General features: G+C 43.8%; 2 protein-coding genes across 3 annotated transcripts in view; one reads left to right on the top strand and one right to left on the bottom strand.

Annotated features, from left to right (window-relative positions):
* Positions 1 to 14: 14 nt before the first annotated feature.
* LOC138963007 (uncharacterized) overlaps positions 15 to 17,762 on the bottom strand; it is a 27,715-nt gene continuing 9,967 nt past the window's right edge. The window contains exons 9-13 of the mRNA XM_070334979.1: positions 11,337 to 11,426; positions 10,264 to 10,478; positions 8,428 to 8,628; positions 1,743 to 1,923; positions 15 to 1,047 (exon numbers count right to left, since the gene is read on the bottom strand). Coding sequence (XP_070191080.1) covers positions 932 to 1,047; positions 1,743 to 1,923; positions 8,428 to 8,628; positions 10,264 to 10,478; positions 11,337 to 11,426 — 803 coding nt within the window. The 3' untranslated portion in view covers positions 15 to 931. The remainder of the gene's footprint in view (positions 1,048 to 1,742; positions 1,924 to 8,427; positions 8,629 to 10,263; positions 10,479 to 11,336; positions 11,427 to 17,762) is intronic.
* Positions 12,246 to 17,762, top strand: part of LOC138963008 (uncharacterized) — an 8,539-nt gene continuing 3,022 nt past the window's right edge. Inside the window, exons 1-2 of one of the 2 annotated variants that reach the window (XM_070334982.1) lie at positions 12,246 to 12,633; positions 12,718 to 12,790. In XM_070334982.1, coding sequence (XP_070191083.1) covers positions 12,754 to 12,790 — 37 coding nt within the window. In that variant the 5' untranslated portion in view covers positions 12,246 to 12,633; positions 12,718 to 12,753. Of the gene's footprint in view, positions 12,791 to 17,762 lie in introns of both variants that reach the window. The other variant, XM_070334981.1, reaches the window with a different exon arrangement.

Genomic DNA, 17,762 nt, shown 5'->3' on the forward strand with positions numbered 1-17,762 from the left:
TTATAAAAGACTTTATTCACAGAAAGAGTCGAACATTTTTTTAGGGCAGCTCTCTCGCTTTTTGTTTTTCTTCATTGCACCACAACACAGTAAGGCGTCCGCCCCGTGATCGGGAGGTCGTGGTTTCGAACCCCGGCCGGGTCATACCTAAGACTTTAAAATTGGCAATCTAGTGGCTGCTCCGCCTGGCGTCTGGCATTATGGGGTTAGTGCTAGGACTGGTTGGTCCGGTGTCAGAATAATGTGACTGGGTGAGACATGAAGCCTGTGCTGCGACTTCTGTCTTGTGTGTGGCGCACGTTAAATGTCAAAGCAGCACCGCCCTGATATGGCCCTTCGTGGTCGGCTGGGCGTTAAGCAAACAAACAAACAAACAAACAAACAAACAAACAAACAAACAAACAAACAAACCACAACACAATCTCTGTAGTCTATATATACCTACCCAACCCTTTTCCTACTCAACAAACGAACAATATTCACAATCTGTTTCGCTTCTGTATGAAGTTTACATTTATAACTTTAAAATAAGAACACGTAAGGAAAGATCATTGAAATGGTACTTTCAATAGCATTAATACATCAACCTTCAAATCATATTAAACTAATACAAAAATAAAAAGAATTTGGATTTTATCTCAAACATAATACTTTGTGTTCCCTCTAATGGCAATCGCGAAAACGTCTATAATTTATAGACCTAGAAGGGACACTTTGAATAATCAAATGAGTCAAACCAAAATTATTATTAACATATGTACATCTGTTTGAACATTAAAACAACAATTCATAGACCTAGGCTTTTTAACACATCAATTCAGTAAACGTGAAATTGTTCTTTAGTCTTAGAATGATTAACCTGTTTGCACGCAAGCCACTTGCACAGCAGCTACCATCAATCCGTTTCAGACAAAAGGGTATAAAGATTTCACTACAATTTACCAATGTAATGCGATCCAAGAATTTCAAAACTGGTGTACATACTACTGCCGGGTACTTTCCGCTTCTGAAATGGTTGCTGACCGCTGACGAACATATCTACTACTCCTGTGGGACGGAAAAGAAAGGAGACATTTTAACATCATCATCGACATTATTATCATAATCATCATCATCGTCGTCATAATTACCACCGTTGTCGTCATCAACATCATCACCGTCGTCGTCGTCATCATCATCATCATCATTATCATCATCGTCGTCGTCTTCGTCGTCATCATCATCATCATCATCATTATCATCCAAACATCCAGAGAAATATCCTGTTTCTCTTCAGTCTCACTAACACCATAGCAGTCCCTTGGGTAGTATTAGTCCATAATATTCATGTTCTCAGCATGAAATATAAAGGATGGTCATACCCGCTGGTGAAAAATCACATATGTACAAGAGAAGATTTATTTTTAGATAAAAATGATGTTGCACGGAGCTCAGCTCAGTTCGGGTACCGTAAATACCGAACAATTGCGTAAAAACCATACAAGAAGGAATTTTGTTCCCTCGTTCGTTCTCTTTGAAAATGCAGAAGAAAGCACGTGCTTTCTATGGTACTGTAAATTGTGACAGTCAACGTTCTCTTTCAATTCAATTCAATTCAATTCAATTAAACTTTATTGTCTGAATGTGACAAACAGAAATTTTTCTTTTGGCTCGTGTATAACATCACATAAAAACACACTCTCAGAACACATAGGCACATAAAAGTACACATCAATACACTTGAAACACTTATTAGCACGTACCTGGAATGACGCGCCAACCGTCGGGAAACCAGAGGGCCATGGACATAGCGTCGATTTCAAAGTACACCTGTACCCGGGTATTAGGGTTAGTTACGGGTACCGTCACCCGTTTGAACCAAGCCAGCTGCAACTTTGGGGCCTGCACTGGCCTTTCCCTCCAGCTAATGTAAATTTGCACCACCTGAAACATTGATTGGTAGGCATTAGGCGATGGCAAGTGTTTTGTTATGTTCTGTACTCTATTATTTATCTATCCACTTTATTTAGATTGTATCTGTACATTTATTGAATTTAAAGATGACACGGACAGCACTTTAGGTCAGTGTTATAGGAAATATGATAGGCGTGCTTGTTATTACATACGTGAACCTATGTTTTATGTTTTATGTGTGTTGTCCTATACAATTGTTGTTATAATCGTTTACAGGCAGGCAGGGTGTGCCGAAGAAAATTTTCCATTTTTATGTAATATTTTAATGGACAATAAAGTGCAGTGCTGTTATTGTTATTGTTATTGTTATTATTATCCCATTGCTAGGAAAAAAACCGCGGGTTAGGGGGAGCCCCATATTGGTTGGGACTAGAGAGAATTTACCCGATGCTACCCAGCATGTCGTAAGAGGCGACTAACTGTTGTGGAGATCGCTAGATACCACTGGAATCGAATGGAAGGATAAAGAACATTATGGAACTTACTTTGATTTAGTGCGCAGTCACTCATGACGTAAGCGTAGACGCTCATCGAACAGATGGAACTGTGTAGATCTAACCAGATTAGTGTCGATGTTTCCCGAATATTCTCGTATGTCCATTAACTATATAAGTAGGGCTGCGCACACGTATTGTTGTTCTTTACCAGTCTTGCACTTGTTCTTTCTTACACTGTGCTGAGAGATATTGTCACCGTTGTTCCAGCTGTTAATAAATCTACAGAACCTACACATATCGTTGTGTCTCCTTTGCGACTGAGAGTGACGAAAGGAAAAACACGACAACTGGCGTCGCCGACAGTTACTTCCCTTGTCTATTCGGAGTGACTTATTACTGCAAAATGACGGAAACAGAGCAGCTGATAACGCTTCTAAGGGAGCAGTTGGAGCAACAGCAACGCCAGCACAAGGAAGATATGGAGCAACAAATGCACCAGATGGAGATGATGATGAAAGTGTTCAGTGGTGCCGCAGCTTCTGCCAGGGAGGAAAGCTACGACGATCCGAGTGCTTCGAATCTACGTTTTCCCATTACTACACAGGCAGCTGCAATCCCATCTTTTGTTGCGTTTGATGCAACATCGGAACTGTGGCCTGACTACTGGTCAAGATTTTGCACGTTTGTGGTCGCCAACTCCGTGCCGGAGCAGCGCAAGGCTCAAGTTTTCTTGACGAATCAGACTGCTACGGTCTACAAACAACTGGCAAATCTGGCTACTCAGCAAAATCCGCCCAAGGACATCAACAGTTTGACAATGGACGAAATTGTCAAATTCATGAAAGAACAGTTCGACCCGAAACTCTTCTTAGTGCGTGAACGTTTCAAGTTCTGGAGTGACATGAAACGGAAGCCAGGCGAAACTCTCCAGGAGTTAGCAGCGCGCATACGCCAAGACGCCGCTACCTGTGATTTTCCTTCGATCAAAAACCCACAAGACGAAGCTCTGAGACAGAGATTCATATGTTCTGTCAACAATGAGGCTGTCTTAAAGGCTCTATTCAAGATCAAGGACACAGAGCTGGATTTCGCACGTGCTGTCCAAGTCGCGATTGAGACTGAAGACGCAGCGAAGGTTGCCAAGGAAACTGTCTACGGTTCCAAGACCATGCCAGTCAACAAGGTCCACCAGAACAAGACTACGGGTCCACGAAAGAACCACAAGCAGTCTAATTCCACAGACAGGAAGTGCTACCGATGTGGAAAGGCCCACAAAGCAACAGACTGCCCCTACAAAGAAGCCAAATGCCGATACTGTGACGTCACAGGACATTTGGAAGCTGTCTGTAGAAAAAAGCAACATCAGAATCGGGAACGACATTCCCAGGCTTCCGTGAAGAGAGTCACGAAAGCAGAGCTTGTCAACGCGATCCTCGGTGAAGTTCCCCAAGATACTCCTAGGTTGGATGTACCCATAACAATCCAGGACCGACAGTTCACCATGGAACTGGACACCGCAACTACAGGAAATTTTGTTTCTCTTCCGGTCTGGAGACAACTAGGAAAACCGAAGCTGGATGACGTCACACATCGTTACGAGTCTGCCAGCAAGCACGACCTGCCCGTGCTGGGAACTTTCATGGGCCAAACCAAGGATCCAGTGACTGGTAAGCAAAGCTCAATTCCGTACATCGTCACCAAGATCCCTCATCTGAATCTGCTAGGACGCAACGCAATCCAGACTCTGGGAATTTCTGTGGACAATGCTCTTGGACTGAGGAGCATAGAGAGTCACGCTAAGAGTGAGGGTGCAAAACCTACGCATCCAGCGACCTCCAACGCGCCTTATGCTGCCCTGCAACGAGATTGTCACAGACTGTCTGATAAATTCCCAAATCTCTTCAAACAAGAATTGGGATGTCTCAAGGACTTCGAACTGGACGTGAAGTTCAAGTCTGATGCGAAGCCGGTTTTTCACAAGGCACGTCCGGTACCTTTCGCTCTTCGTGATGACCTCGCCAAAGGCTACGAAGAAGGCATCGCCAAAGGAGTCTGGAAGCCAGTCCAGTTCAACGAATATGGAACGCCAGTGGTACCAATTCGTAAGGCACAAACCTCGGGCACCCTGAAGCCCAAGCTACGGATCTGTGGTGACTACTCAGTGGGCATCAATGATCAGCTTGAAGATCACCGTCATCCAATGCCACTCCCAGAGGAACTGATGCAGAAGCTAGGAGGTGGATTCGGATACACCAAGATAGATCTTGCTGATGCCTACAACCAGATCAAGCTGGCACCAGAGAGTCAACGCAGGCTAGCCCTCAGCACTCACCGTGGGGTACTCCTGCAGCAACGACTTCCTTTCGGGATAAAGTCAGCACCTGGTTACTTTCAAGAGATCATGGAAAACCTGACCTGTGATCTACCTGGTGTTGCCGTCTTCCAAGATGATATACTCGTCAGCGGGAAGGACGCCAACGACCACCTGAGCAATCTGGAACGTTTGCTCACTCGTCTGAACGACAAAGGACTCAGATGTCGTCGTGAAAAGTGCGAGTTCGCACAAGCCAGTGTGGAATACCTTGGACATACCTTATCGGCCGAAGGGATCTCCAAAGGATCGAAGGTCGAGGCAGTTTTGAAAATGCCAGCCCCTACGGACGTCTCAAGCTTGAAGTCTTTCTTGGGCTCAGTTCAGTTTTATGGGAAGTTCATCCCTAACCTGGCCAGCATGGCAGAGCCGCTCTACCGCCTGACGAAGAAGGCGAACCCCTGGAAGTGGGGAGATGAGGAACAGGCAGCATTTGAACAGTTGAAAAATGTGCTTTCCTCGGATCAAGTTCTGGTACACTTCGATCCAAACAAGACTTTGGGACTAGCTTGTGACGCGTCCAACGTTGGAATTGGAGCAGTCCTATTTCATCGCTATCCAGATGGAAGCGAGCGCCCAATCGCCAACGTGTCCAAGACTCTCACGGCTGCAGAAAGGAACTACAGACAAATCCACAAGGAGGCATCCAAGTCTCAGATGACTCCAGACTTGAAAGCTGTCGTCAAGGTAACCAGACAGTACAAGGCCGGAGATCCTGTGTATGCTCTGTACCATGGACCTCGCCGAGACAAACAACCCCGATGGGTACCAGCAGTCATCAAGAAGTCTCTGGGTACTCGCTACTTCAACGTCATGGTCATTCCTCATGGTCCAGTATGGAGACGACACTGGGAACAGCTACAGCCACGCTACACCACTGAGGAAGACAATGAACCTGGTGAGGAAGTGGACACTGTTTCTGAACTTGTAACAGATCACCCCATGGAGATCTTGGAAACTGTGCCACAAACTCGGAGACAGACCAAACCCAAAGGTACTCCATCCGTTCCAGAGAGTATGGACCAGACAATCCAAGACGGTCAAAGAGAACACGCAAACCCACAGAGAGACTTTGCTGTTGATGCTTGAGGAGTAGCATCAGTTTAGGTGGGGAGGTGTTGTGGAGATCGCTAGATACCACTGGAATCGAATGGAAGGATAAAGAACATTATGGAACTTACTTTGATTTAGTGCGCAGTCACTCATGACGTAAGCGTAGACGCTCATCGAACAGATGGAACTGTGTAGATCTAACCAGATTAGTGTCGATGTTTCCCGAATATTCTCGTATGTCCATTAACTATATAAGTAGGGCTGCGCACACGTATTGTTGTTCTTTACCAGTCTTGCACTTGTTCTTTCTTACACTGTGCTGAGAGATATTGTCACCGTTGTTCCAGCTGTTAATAAATCTACAGAACCTACACATATCGTTGTGTCTCCTTTGCGACTGAGAGTGACGAAAGGAAAAACACGACACTAACGGTTCTGTTTCTTCTCTTCTTTTGTCTTATTTCTGCCTTACCAGTCCTTTCACCTATATTTCCTTCCAAGAAAACTCTCCCTACTATTCCCTGCAGTTTTCTAATTCTTTTCTTGTTGTCTTATTTCACCTGACTGGATCCATCACCTTTATTTCACTTACCAAAAGTCTTCTTTTCCACATCCTTATTTCTCTGCACCCCGCATGTCGTATGAGGCGACTAACGGATTCTGTTTCTCCTTTTACCCTTGTTGAGTGGTTCTTGTATAGAATATAGTCAATGTTTGTAAAGATTTTAGTCAAGCAGTATGTAAGAAATGTTTAGTCCTTTGTGCTGGAAACTTGCATTCTCCCAGTAAGGTCATTTATTCCCCCCTCTGCTTCTTTACCTCTGTAAACTTGTAGGGGTAGTTATTTTTCGATAATGACCCAGCAACCAAACAAATAACGACCCAGCAACAGCCTGAATCCTCGATAGTGCAATGGGTTGAGAGGTTGTTCTGTTTCGGTACTACTTTTTGCGACTGAAAAGTTCCGAACGCTCTAATGTACGAAGTATACATCTCTGGAGCAAACAATACAAACATACCGCATTTAAATTAACAACTACAGGCCTGAACACATGAATCTCCATATAAAATCCATGAGTTCGGTTGTTTTCTGAATCTCATCTGCTGTGCTCAAGCCGTTCATCACAAGCAATTTCCCAAGGCAAGTAACTCATACTTTGTCTAGCGACAAGAGTAGTTCCCCTTCTTTTCACTCAGTTCCTTCGACAACAGACTGCAATCCGACGGTCAGTTTTCAACAATATTTCATTTAATAAACAGATCACACGCAACCAAATGCACACATCTCATCAATTTAAACAACATAAAGGGGTTTCATACACTATTTTCCCCAGAAAACTGAACTTCATACAGTTTTTAACGTTGGAACACGGGTGCAAAAGTTCGTCTGCTAGTCCCATTTGACGAAAAAACATTATCCTAAGCGATACTAAAACATATACAGAACACACAATATCTGCCTTTGCCGCCACGGCAGAATAACAGCATATCTGTGTACTTGATTTTAGCCCAAAATAGGAAAACTGACAAGAAGTGTTAACAGAATGGAATGATTTGCACGGAACTATACAACCGCGCATTAATCGATCGCCTGCGCAGGTTGACTGGTTGAGAGAATAGGATTCGATAAAACTTTCGCAAAAAAACTCCTCTTTTCTTTGAATAACTGAAGAAAGGAGGAATAAAGAGGTTACACACCTCGTCTCAGTGATTATCAAAAATAATGGTCTCAGTTCGCGGTCATGAAAAAGCTCGCTAAAGCTCGCATTTTTCATGATCCGCTAACTTCGACCATTATTTTTGATAATCACTGAGACTCGGCATGTAACCTCTACATATTGTACTACGTTGCAAGCCCCTGGAGCAATTTTTTGATTAGTGCTTTTGTGAACAAGAAACACTTAACAAGTGGCTCTATCCCATCTCCCCCCTTTCCCCTATCCCATCTCCCCCTTTCCCTCGTCGCGATATAACCTTCGTGGTTGAAAACGACGTTAAACACCAAATAAAGAAAGAATTGCTAGGAAACAGACGAATTCCGAAAATAACGCAGTACGGGTTGTGACAGAGTGAATACCCGTGCTTTTTATTCGGATAGATCGATATCAGAGGGGCGCCAATCACTAGCGAGGGGTGTGTCGGAAACACGGGGACAGGAGCACGTGTGAAGTTATTTGTCAAAGGAAAAGCAAGGGCATTCACTCTTTCACAACCCACACAAACCCGAGGGAGCTATTTCCGGAAATCGTCTATTAAGCTCCGGCAAGTCTGTGTTCATGTTGTTAACTCTATTATTCTTTTGCTAGGAAATTCTGGTCGCTGCCTCCTTCTGAAAAGCTAGCGAACAGGAGTCGCGCTACCCATGCAGGTGTGTGCGTGTTTAGGTGTATGCCGCTACCTCCACCTCTAGTAGAATGCTCGAGTTCTCTTTCTCTCAGTGCCACACTACCAAACAGTGTGTAGACGAACTATCATTTATACGTATTTTACGCATATTAACTAAAATATAAAAATAAAATATAACATTAAATGTAATCTCTCTATATAAGATACATTAACCTCTATGTCTATATAACCACCGCACAGTATAAAATACAATTCACAGCACTATACCTCGTCTTGTGTTTGATCTCCACGGTTTCCGATGTAGACGTAGCCTTTCAAAGAGTCACCAGCTTGAATGTGGTCCTCAAACCAAAGTTCTGAATAGTCAAAACTCGTATATGACAGACCGTAACCAAACGGGTAGAGGGGGTCTCCATCAAAGTAGCGGTACGTTCTGCCCTGCATCGAGTAGTTCACCATGGGAGGAATCTGGAAAAATGATGGAATATTCGGGTGTAAACAAATTGTCAGTTGAAATATTCTTGCTGGTAAAAAATTACACTACATGTACTAAGAAGAAAAAATCGTTTAAAAAATGATATTAAAAAAAATATCCTCGTTAACGCAGCTTTCCGAATCATCTCTAATTCCTTCCGTTCCGGACCCCCACTTTTCTTGCTAAGCGGAATTTTAGAGGGTCCCAAGAGTCCAAGGTTCTACCTTTATCTGCACCGTCGACGCGTCATGACAGACTCCTTTCCGATATCGTTTCCCGCGTGAAACTGATTGGCATTTGTGTTTGCACTACAGCCTGAAAAGACTACCCACGAGACGCACAATTACGTGAATTTAGTGCGTCACGGGACCCGCTCTTCATAATGAGGAGAAAACCGAAATGATTCTTGTCTCTCCCAAAAAACATCTCAATCATCCTTCTCTTCCCTCGTCTGTCGATCTGAATGGTTCTTCTATTGCTCTTTCTCCTGCTATCCGCAACCTAGGTGTCACTCTTGACCAGTCCCTGTCCTTCCATCAGCATGTTGCCAATCAGCCAATGTCTGTCGCACTTGCTTCTTTGAAATCCGCCGCATCTCCTCCATCCGTCATCTCCTCACTGAGGATGCCACTAAAACTCTGCTCTGTGCCTTTGTCCTATCCCGACTCGATTATTGCAATTCCATTCTTTCTGGCTCTCCCAACTACATCATCGAAAAGCTTCAGCGTGTTCAGAATCATGCCGCCCGCCTCATCTTTCGCTCTTCCTAGCACGACCACATCACCCCTCTTCTTCAAACCCTACACTGGCTGCCTGTTCAACAGAGGATTCAGTTCAAGATCTCCACACTCTGCCTTAGAAACTTTGATCTATCGTCCCCTAGCTATCTTTCTAACCTTCTTGATGTCTACACCCCTCTCGCTCCCTAAGATCCTCCGCAGACACCCGCCTTTTTAGGATACCACCAGCACGCACCAAAACATATGGCCAGCGCACCTTCTCTTACCAGGCCCCATCCATCTGGAACCAACTCCCGCACTCACTCAGGCACTCCACATCTATGGAATCATTCAAAACCTCACTCAAAACACACCTCGTGCCTCACTAGTCTGTTAATGACCACCCATCCCCCTCTCCTGCTGGTCCTTAATCTGTCTCCTTCTCTCTCCTTCTTCCCTTTCCAGCTCTATTCTTCTTCTCTCAACTAACTTTATGTATCCAATAATTTATTTATTTATTTATGACTGTTTTTCCGTCTTCAGAATGCATGTGCCTGTAGTTGGTTTGAGTGAGTGCGTCGCGTTCTCGCTGTGCGTCTGTCTGCGAGTGTATGAGTCCGAGTGTCTTGGTCCTTGTCGATTTGTGTTTCGTATAATGTTCACTATGTATTGTATATTTTGTAAGCGCCTAGGGCTATATTTAGATTAGGCGCACAAATGTTCATAATAATAATAATAATAATAATAATAATATATTAATGCGTCCCGGGACCCCCTACATGAATTTCTTGTACGTGATTTCGGCTTCCAGTGCAAGGACGCGCACTTTGGGGAGCCCTGCCATATAAACTCAAACATGTACATATCTGCCCGCCTTCCCTAACTCAACAACAGTAGAAACACAGTCACCTGAGACGCAAACATGGGCCAAGTGAAGGGCAGCCGCCCTGCAGGTGACGCGTTGTCTACGTCATTCAGAATGACGTGTTGCAAGGCCTCGCCGGCCGCCTGGGCCGGGAAGAAACACTCCAAGATGGCGGCCACCTTAGGGTTGGTGTCAGCAAACGTGATGTTGACGGGACCGGCGTTGAACAGAATCAGAACAATGCTAGACGTAGAGGGAGCTGTCAAGATATAAAGAGGACTCCGAGTTAAAGGCTGACATAGTCCTATTTAATTAGTTTAATTACTTCCCGGGCTTTTCCCATCGTTGCGGGGATGTATAAATTAAGCTTCCTGCAAAGTTTTAGGTTTGAAGTCCTTACCAATTACGAGAAATAATTAATTCTTTATTGCATTGTTTAGCAACAGTTCTCCAGGACTTGGGCTATTTTTAGACCGTTGACGTCACTTCGTGATGTTTCGTAAACCAAAGATGGCGTTTGAGACTGGTTTTTTTACATTCGACATTATCAACACCACATTGCAATACTGAAATAATTGTTTCTGTGTTCGAAAGCTACATCCAATCGTTATTATATCCCCTTAGGTACAGTTTTATAACATTATTGGCACATGTAAACATTATGAATTAATTAATGAACGCTACGAATATGGCAGCCTTTAAAACTATACTTGAAGGCCAAATTTTAGTTGAAACAAATAAATAATAATAATTAATTCATAAATACGTGTTGATACTGTTCATTTTGTTTTATAAAAATGGCGTCACTTTTTGCTTTTCAAAGACGACAATTCATATGAATAATGTAAATTAATCCAGACCTCCCGATGTACTCATTCTTTTTGGCTTCTGCTACCATTTTTATTCTTCAAAATACCATCTCTCTCTTCTCTCTCTGTCTCTCTTCTCTCTCTGTCTCTCTCTCTGTCTCTGTCTCTGTCTCTCTCTCTCTCTCTCTCTCTCTCTCTCTCTCTCTCTCTCTCTCTCTCTCTCTCTCTCTCCCCCCTCCAGTAGACGAGAAAAAAACTTGAAGTTCACACATGAGATTCTGCAAAAATAACAGTCAGAAGTTACTCACTATTATTTATAACATCCTGAAGGAGAGTTTTCTGGTGTCCCGGTAGCTCAGTGTCAGGTCGGTCGCGACCTTCGGCCTCTACACTTTGACCTGACAAGGATTGAGTGTAATGTACGTACATATAACAAGAACATTGGTCGATTAAAAATCAACGGCGGCCGAAGTTGTGTTCAAACAAAAGGAGTAATGTACTGACACAATTTGTATTTGGGTTACATGTGTTGTAGAGAATTTGAAATGGTGGTATTACTGTATAGAGAGAGGGAGGGGGGGGGGCGGGGTACTGGGGTAACTTTGAAAGGCTGTATGTCAGAGTCCATGCAAACTTTCTGTTTAAAAACACAAGACAGGCTTATAACTTACACAACTTGCAAACTTTCTGTTTAAAAACACGAGTCAGGCTTATAACTTACACAACTTTCACCATCCGCAGTATGATAATCAAAGACAAAAGATGTCGAGTTTTGTGAAGGATGTTGTTGTTGTTTGTTTGCTTAACGCCCAGCCGACCACGAAGGGCCATATCAGGGCGGTGCTGCTTTGACATAATACGTGCGCCACACACAAGACAGAAGTCGCAGCACAGGCTTCATGTCTCACCCAGTCACATTATTCTGACACCGGACCAACCAGTCCTAGCACTAACCCCATAATGCCAGACGCCAGGCGGAGCAGCCACTAGATTGCCAATTTTAAAGTCTTAAGTATGACCCGGCCGGGGTTCGAACCCACGACCTCCCGATCACGGGGCGGACGCCTTACCACTAGGCCAACCGTGCCGGTTTTTGTGAAGGATAAATATGCAGGTGAAGAAGTAGGCGTATATATAAATAATAATTTCATGTGACTGCGAATATATACCCTGCGGCGGCCACCCCTTTACTTCACGGTTTTTCATTCAAGTGTTACAACAACAAGAAAAGATGTTTGAATGGATGCAAGCTGTAGTGACCTCATTTTACAAAATGAAAGAGGACACGCGATATGAATGTCAGTTGAGAGGACACCTCCACGCGGATCTCTGGTGACGCACGAACATCCCGCGAAGAGCGCGCACATTTCCACTCAAGTTTAGTTCCATCTCCATTTACTTGAAAGGAACTGGGTACGCCAGCTTTCTAGCGCTGTCCAAAAGAGCGGGACGGCTCAGTACAAAAAGTATAACGAGTGTTTTGAAACTAGTGTCAGTAATGCTATCAGTAGGTACAGCGTAAATAAGAGTACCTCTCTCGGAAACACCGGGAAAATAGTTTGTGACTCCCACCACGGAATAAACGTGTGCACATTTAGAGTTCAGGTTTCGTGTAAGGACACATCAAAGCAGCACTGCGTAAATAGAGAAATTGAAACTTGTGTACGAAGCCAGTGATCAATACATCAGTATACGGAAGCTGAAAGAGACACAGACACAGTTGCCATGGCCTCTACTGCTACCACTGCCGCCCAAGCAGCAAGTAAGTGATCGACAATTATTTTATAGAGACACAACCATTGTGAGTACTGTAGGCCTAAGTGATCAAAGTGGTTGAAGCAGACACGGCCAGAGCTGGCATTAGCTGTACATGCAGTGTTATGAAATTGGAATCGTGTACTGAAATTTTCCATCGTGTGGGGAAGTCGGAAAAATGTTTATACAAAGAAACGCTTTAGTGGGCCTATGCAGGAGATCGGGGAAGAGGGACACTGAGAAACGCACCAATAATGACACACGATGACACACGGTGACACACGGTGACATTTTATAGTTTAGAAGCGTGGTCGGCCTGTGGAGGACTTGTTGGTAAAAGGAATGCTGCGAAACACAACAAAAGGCGTTATTATGCATCGTGACAGTGGCAGCCAGAAATAACACATGCACGTACGCGCGCACAAACACACACACGCAGATACGTACGCATCCCCCCCCCCCCACACACACACACACATACACACATATATATATACACTGTGACACACACACACACACACACTCGCACATAACGCCCACACATATCTGAAATACTTTTGTCATTGCTCTTGTTCTGAAAGGCGTTTGATAAGATATAACATTACTATAACTTAGATTTTAAAAGTGTAAATCGAGGACGCGAAGTTCAACGAAGACTGCTGGGGGTTCCGGGGGCATCAACCCCTTCCCACCGCCAAAAAAAAACACAAATTTGTCCGAACAAGCAAAATGGAGCTATCTGGTGCCATCTGAGTTTCGAAACTGCCACGGAATCAAATTACCAAATTCCACGTCAGACTTATTCATATCTCTCTCTCCAGGGTTCCACACAGGCTCTGAGGTCAAGGGTATTTATTCCCTTTCACCAAAAAAGTAAAGGGTTTTCATACCCTTTCCTGATTGATCAAAGGGTATGGCATGTTGTCGGCGACTCGGTGTATTGCTTTGCTGTTTTACCAGGTTCTTGCATGTGCATGATGTCAATGTGTGCAAATTGCATTGTCAATTTGAGAGTGCTTTGAATAAAGGAAATAATTTATGACCATTGTGAAATGTCATATGTGTAAATTCTTGCTTGTAGCATTACAATAAGTGAATAACACTTACACATTTACAGCAATTACCGGGGTATCAAAGCACTAGTCAGAGGCTGAGAGCTTTCACAAAATGAACAAGTAAACTGGCTTGAAATTCTGAACAGTAAACTTTTATTAATAACCCAGAACCCAGCCACCAACTGACAATTATGAGTTCAACAGTGCAGTGCCACACAGTTTTTTCCCCCACAAATTCAGGGTAATGCTATGAAAAGTCAGTTCAGTTCCACAACAACAAGAACATTATTATGAGTATCAATAAGTTTGAAATTATTTGCCTGTTCAGTTGTTGGTTACAAATTAACAACACACCTATCAAGTGCCTGTTGAAATTCACATCTGCAACACACTTGTGACTGTGTCTCTCCACAACAACAGTTCAATCTAAGTTCCAACACACTAAAGCGTGGCATCATTGAAAGGGCGTTGCAACTGTATGGCTCTAATATTACTCTGTAACTCAGTCTTTGGGTGAAGTCTTGGTGTTTTGCTTTGCAAGTCACAGCCACTGTCAACAGATTTCCTTTTCCTCATGGCTCCGTGCACTTGCAATGCCCTTCCAGTGATGTCACGCTTTAGGTCAGTGCCTACGTGTTTAATCATCATTTTGTTGGCCAGTCTCTCCACTGAGAGTCGGTTCGTTAGCTTTGACTTCCCTCGGTTCTGTTGACTAAAGCCTCTCTCACAGGGTACAGAAGTGATTGGAATGGTCAAGAGAATTTCACCAAGCATGCTAAAATCAGGTATCATAAACGTCAAAGTTCGTTGTTTTGGATCAACTGCAGCAGGCTTTCTTGGTCGTGGCATTTTCAAACACAAAGTCAGTGACAAAACTGATCGTCTGCAAACTTGCACGCTCGCGGTCTTCGCGGAACCAACAGAACCGAAAATAGCGGAGGGGAAGTAACTCTGGTCACGCTGACAGCGCCAACTTCCTGGAGACAGTAAACACGTGTTAGTCTGGGGACTCGTGGCAAGAATACACCACAATACTGCAAATCATTGAACAAATTGTAGTTTTCTCAGCAATTGCACATAAAAGTACAAAGAATCGATTAAGAGGATGACACAAGTCATCCAGCAAGTATGAAAGGGTGAAAAAATTAATTAAATAAAAATCGTTTCGAAGGTAAACAACGCAGTGCGGGAGATAACTCCAACACGAGTGATCCGCGACCTTGTGAATATTAGCCAATCAGATTTTAGACGTATCGCTTTGCGCGGAATACTTGTCGTCTGCTTGAAGAGCAACAGCATGGTGTTTGAGTTTGCAGAATGAAGGCGCCTGCTATATATTTTGCACCCACGACCTTCGAGTAAACGGTAAGATGCTTTCAGTTACATGTATACATGTTTTAATGGGGGGGGGGGGGGGAGGGGGGTAGACGGGAGGGGGTGAGGGGCGCGCGAAAGTGATTGCAATGAATGCCAGATCTGTATCTGTGTCAATACGTTGAAAAACCACTTCTGTCATTTGATCGACGGAAGGGAGGTGCGCATATAAATAAGTCCTAAACTGGGTGGAGATCAGATTTAAAGATCTCCATAGATCCTGCCAGAACTTGATCGTCCTGTAGATGGTTCCAGTCTACGATGGGTCTGGGAAAATAAGAGTTCCTGTGAAAGCAGCGGCTATTGTTCGTAACACTGTTTCAACAATATTATTTTGTTGACACAAAATCTTGGAAACGCCTTGCTGTTTAGATCTGTTCGTGTTTACCTTGCTTTCGTTTTTATGTGGCCCTGACAGTCAGAAATCAAATTGAATTTTGTACATCTTCGATATGTAGGTAATTGGTAATTAACTCTTGAATCTTGATGATGTTATTGCATGTACAGAAATCGATACGACAGTCTATTAACATTATATGTATCATAAGAAAATTTGACAGACATTTGAAGTGCATGCTTCATTCAATCCACGTGCGTTTTGCGTGCGGTCACTACTGGGTTCTCTCATTCGCTGCACAGAGCCGTAGACGATCATGTCACATATCTAATGTAACCTAATATTCTAGCCATGCGTGTTGGTACGTGTGTGTGTGTGCCGTGTGCCGGTGTGTGTGTGTGTGTGTGTGTGTGTGTGTGTGTGCGTGTCTGTGTTTGTGTGGGTGTGTGTGTTAGTGTGTGCGTGTGTGTGTGTGCCGTGTGCGTGCCTGTGTGGGTGTGTGTGTGTGGGGAGAGAGAGAGAGAGAGATAGAGAGAGAGAGAGAATGTATGTGTGCATGTGTGTTTTTATGTGTGTGTGTGTGTGTGTGGGGGGGTAGTTAAGTCGCATACAGCATTGTCTTTCATGTGATTTATTTCCTTGTTTGTGTGTATTTGATTCGGTTTTATCACTCTGGATACAAAGACGTTCCCTGACCCTTGCATCAGTCAAGAGAAACCATGGATTCAAGACCACTGCCAAAACAAGGACCGTCTTCTGAAGACACGGTTCGCGAAGGTATGAGGCGAAAGGGTGAGGGGGGGGGGGGATATGCCTGCTCGCTTGTGTATTAGGTGTGCCAGTGTGTGTGTGTGTGTGTGTGTGTGTGTGTGTGTGTGTGTGTGTGTGTGTGTTGTTTGATTAAGTCACAAATAAAATTGTTTTGCAGTTGATTTATTGCCCTTGTTTGTTTTCATTAGGTTATCTCATCCTGGATGCAGAGACTTCCCTGGACCCTCACAATCTCCAAGAATCTGTCCAGGAAAAAAGCTTGGATCCCAGACCACTGCCAACACAAGAGGAGTCTTCAGAAGAAGCGGTTCATGAAGGTAATTCACACCCATCAATGTTGGAGGCCCGTGCCCTGGTCGACTGGTCTTTATGTGCGATATGCCAAACAGAAACAGAAGAAAAATTAGTAAATCCGACACAATCAACATTTGCCAAAGCTGGCGTGCAGACTGGGTACGGTCGTGTCGTCGACAATATTTTGAAACTTGAAGCCCTTGGGGATTCGTCTGTGTTTGTTTTGAACAAGGATCTCCTTGAACAAGGTAACGATATGAAGACAACCTTTGAAGAGAAAAAAGCTGTATGGCACAGAACCTGCAGGAACAAATTTGATACCAGAAAGTTGCTCGTGCTGAGAAGAGATACTTGAAAGAAGAAGATAATGACCAGAAAGAACTGCACAGCCCCGTCAAAACAAGGAGGACGATAGGACCTGTGTGTGACCGCGATGCGGAAAAGATGGTACTTCTGAAAAACTTGTGAACGCATGTACATTTACCATCTACCAAACAATTCGTGAATATGCAGAGATTGTGCAGGACCGATCACTCTTGGGAAAATTATCAGAGGGGGATATGCATGCCTTGGACGCCAAATCATTCATCTTGCAAGTTGACTTTGTACAATAAATCTAAAAAAAAAAGCCTTAGCAGAACGGGGAATTAATGACGCACACGAACAAAATGAGTTAACAGTGTTAAGTCAACTCCTTTCTTTCATTGAAGAAGAGAGAGAAAGCAAGTCCATGTCACTGTTCAAAATGTCTGAACTGTGCAAAGTGTATGACAGCCAGTTTCGTGAGCTGGACTGTTCATATAACAAAAAGGTTTATACAACAAGACTCAAAGAAAGACTTCTTCATATGGTGCCAAATCTGCAAGCTCAAAGGCAAGGTAAAGAAACTGTCCTTATTTTCGATACAGACGTCAGCAGTTTGCTGAATTTTGCAAGAACATTAGATGATGACGCATTTCATCTTGCACGTGCCGCACAGATTGTCCGTAAAGATATCCTTTCCAAAGACTATTGTTTTGACGGTACTGTTAAGGCCTCAGCAGACGTTGTTCCCGAAAGTCTGCGTGCACTCACAGGTATGATAATGCATGGAAACGTGGCTGGTTCGACTTTGACGGAGATCAGCAACAAGCAGAAGTCAGTGTCGG

Source organism: Littorina saxatilis, linkage group LG3, assembly GCF_037325665.1.
Source record: "Littorina saxatilis isolate snail1 linkage group LG3, US_GU_Lsax_2.0, whole genome shotgun sequence".
In the NCBI taxonomy this organism is placed as follows: Eukaryota; Metazoa; Mollusca; class Gastropoda; order Littorinimorpha; family Littorinidae; genus Littorina; species Littorina saxatilis.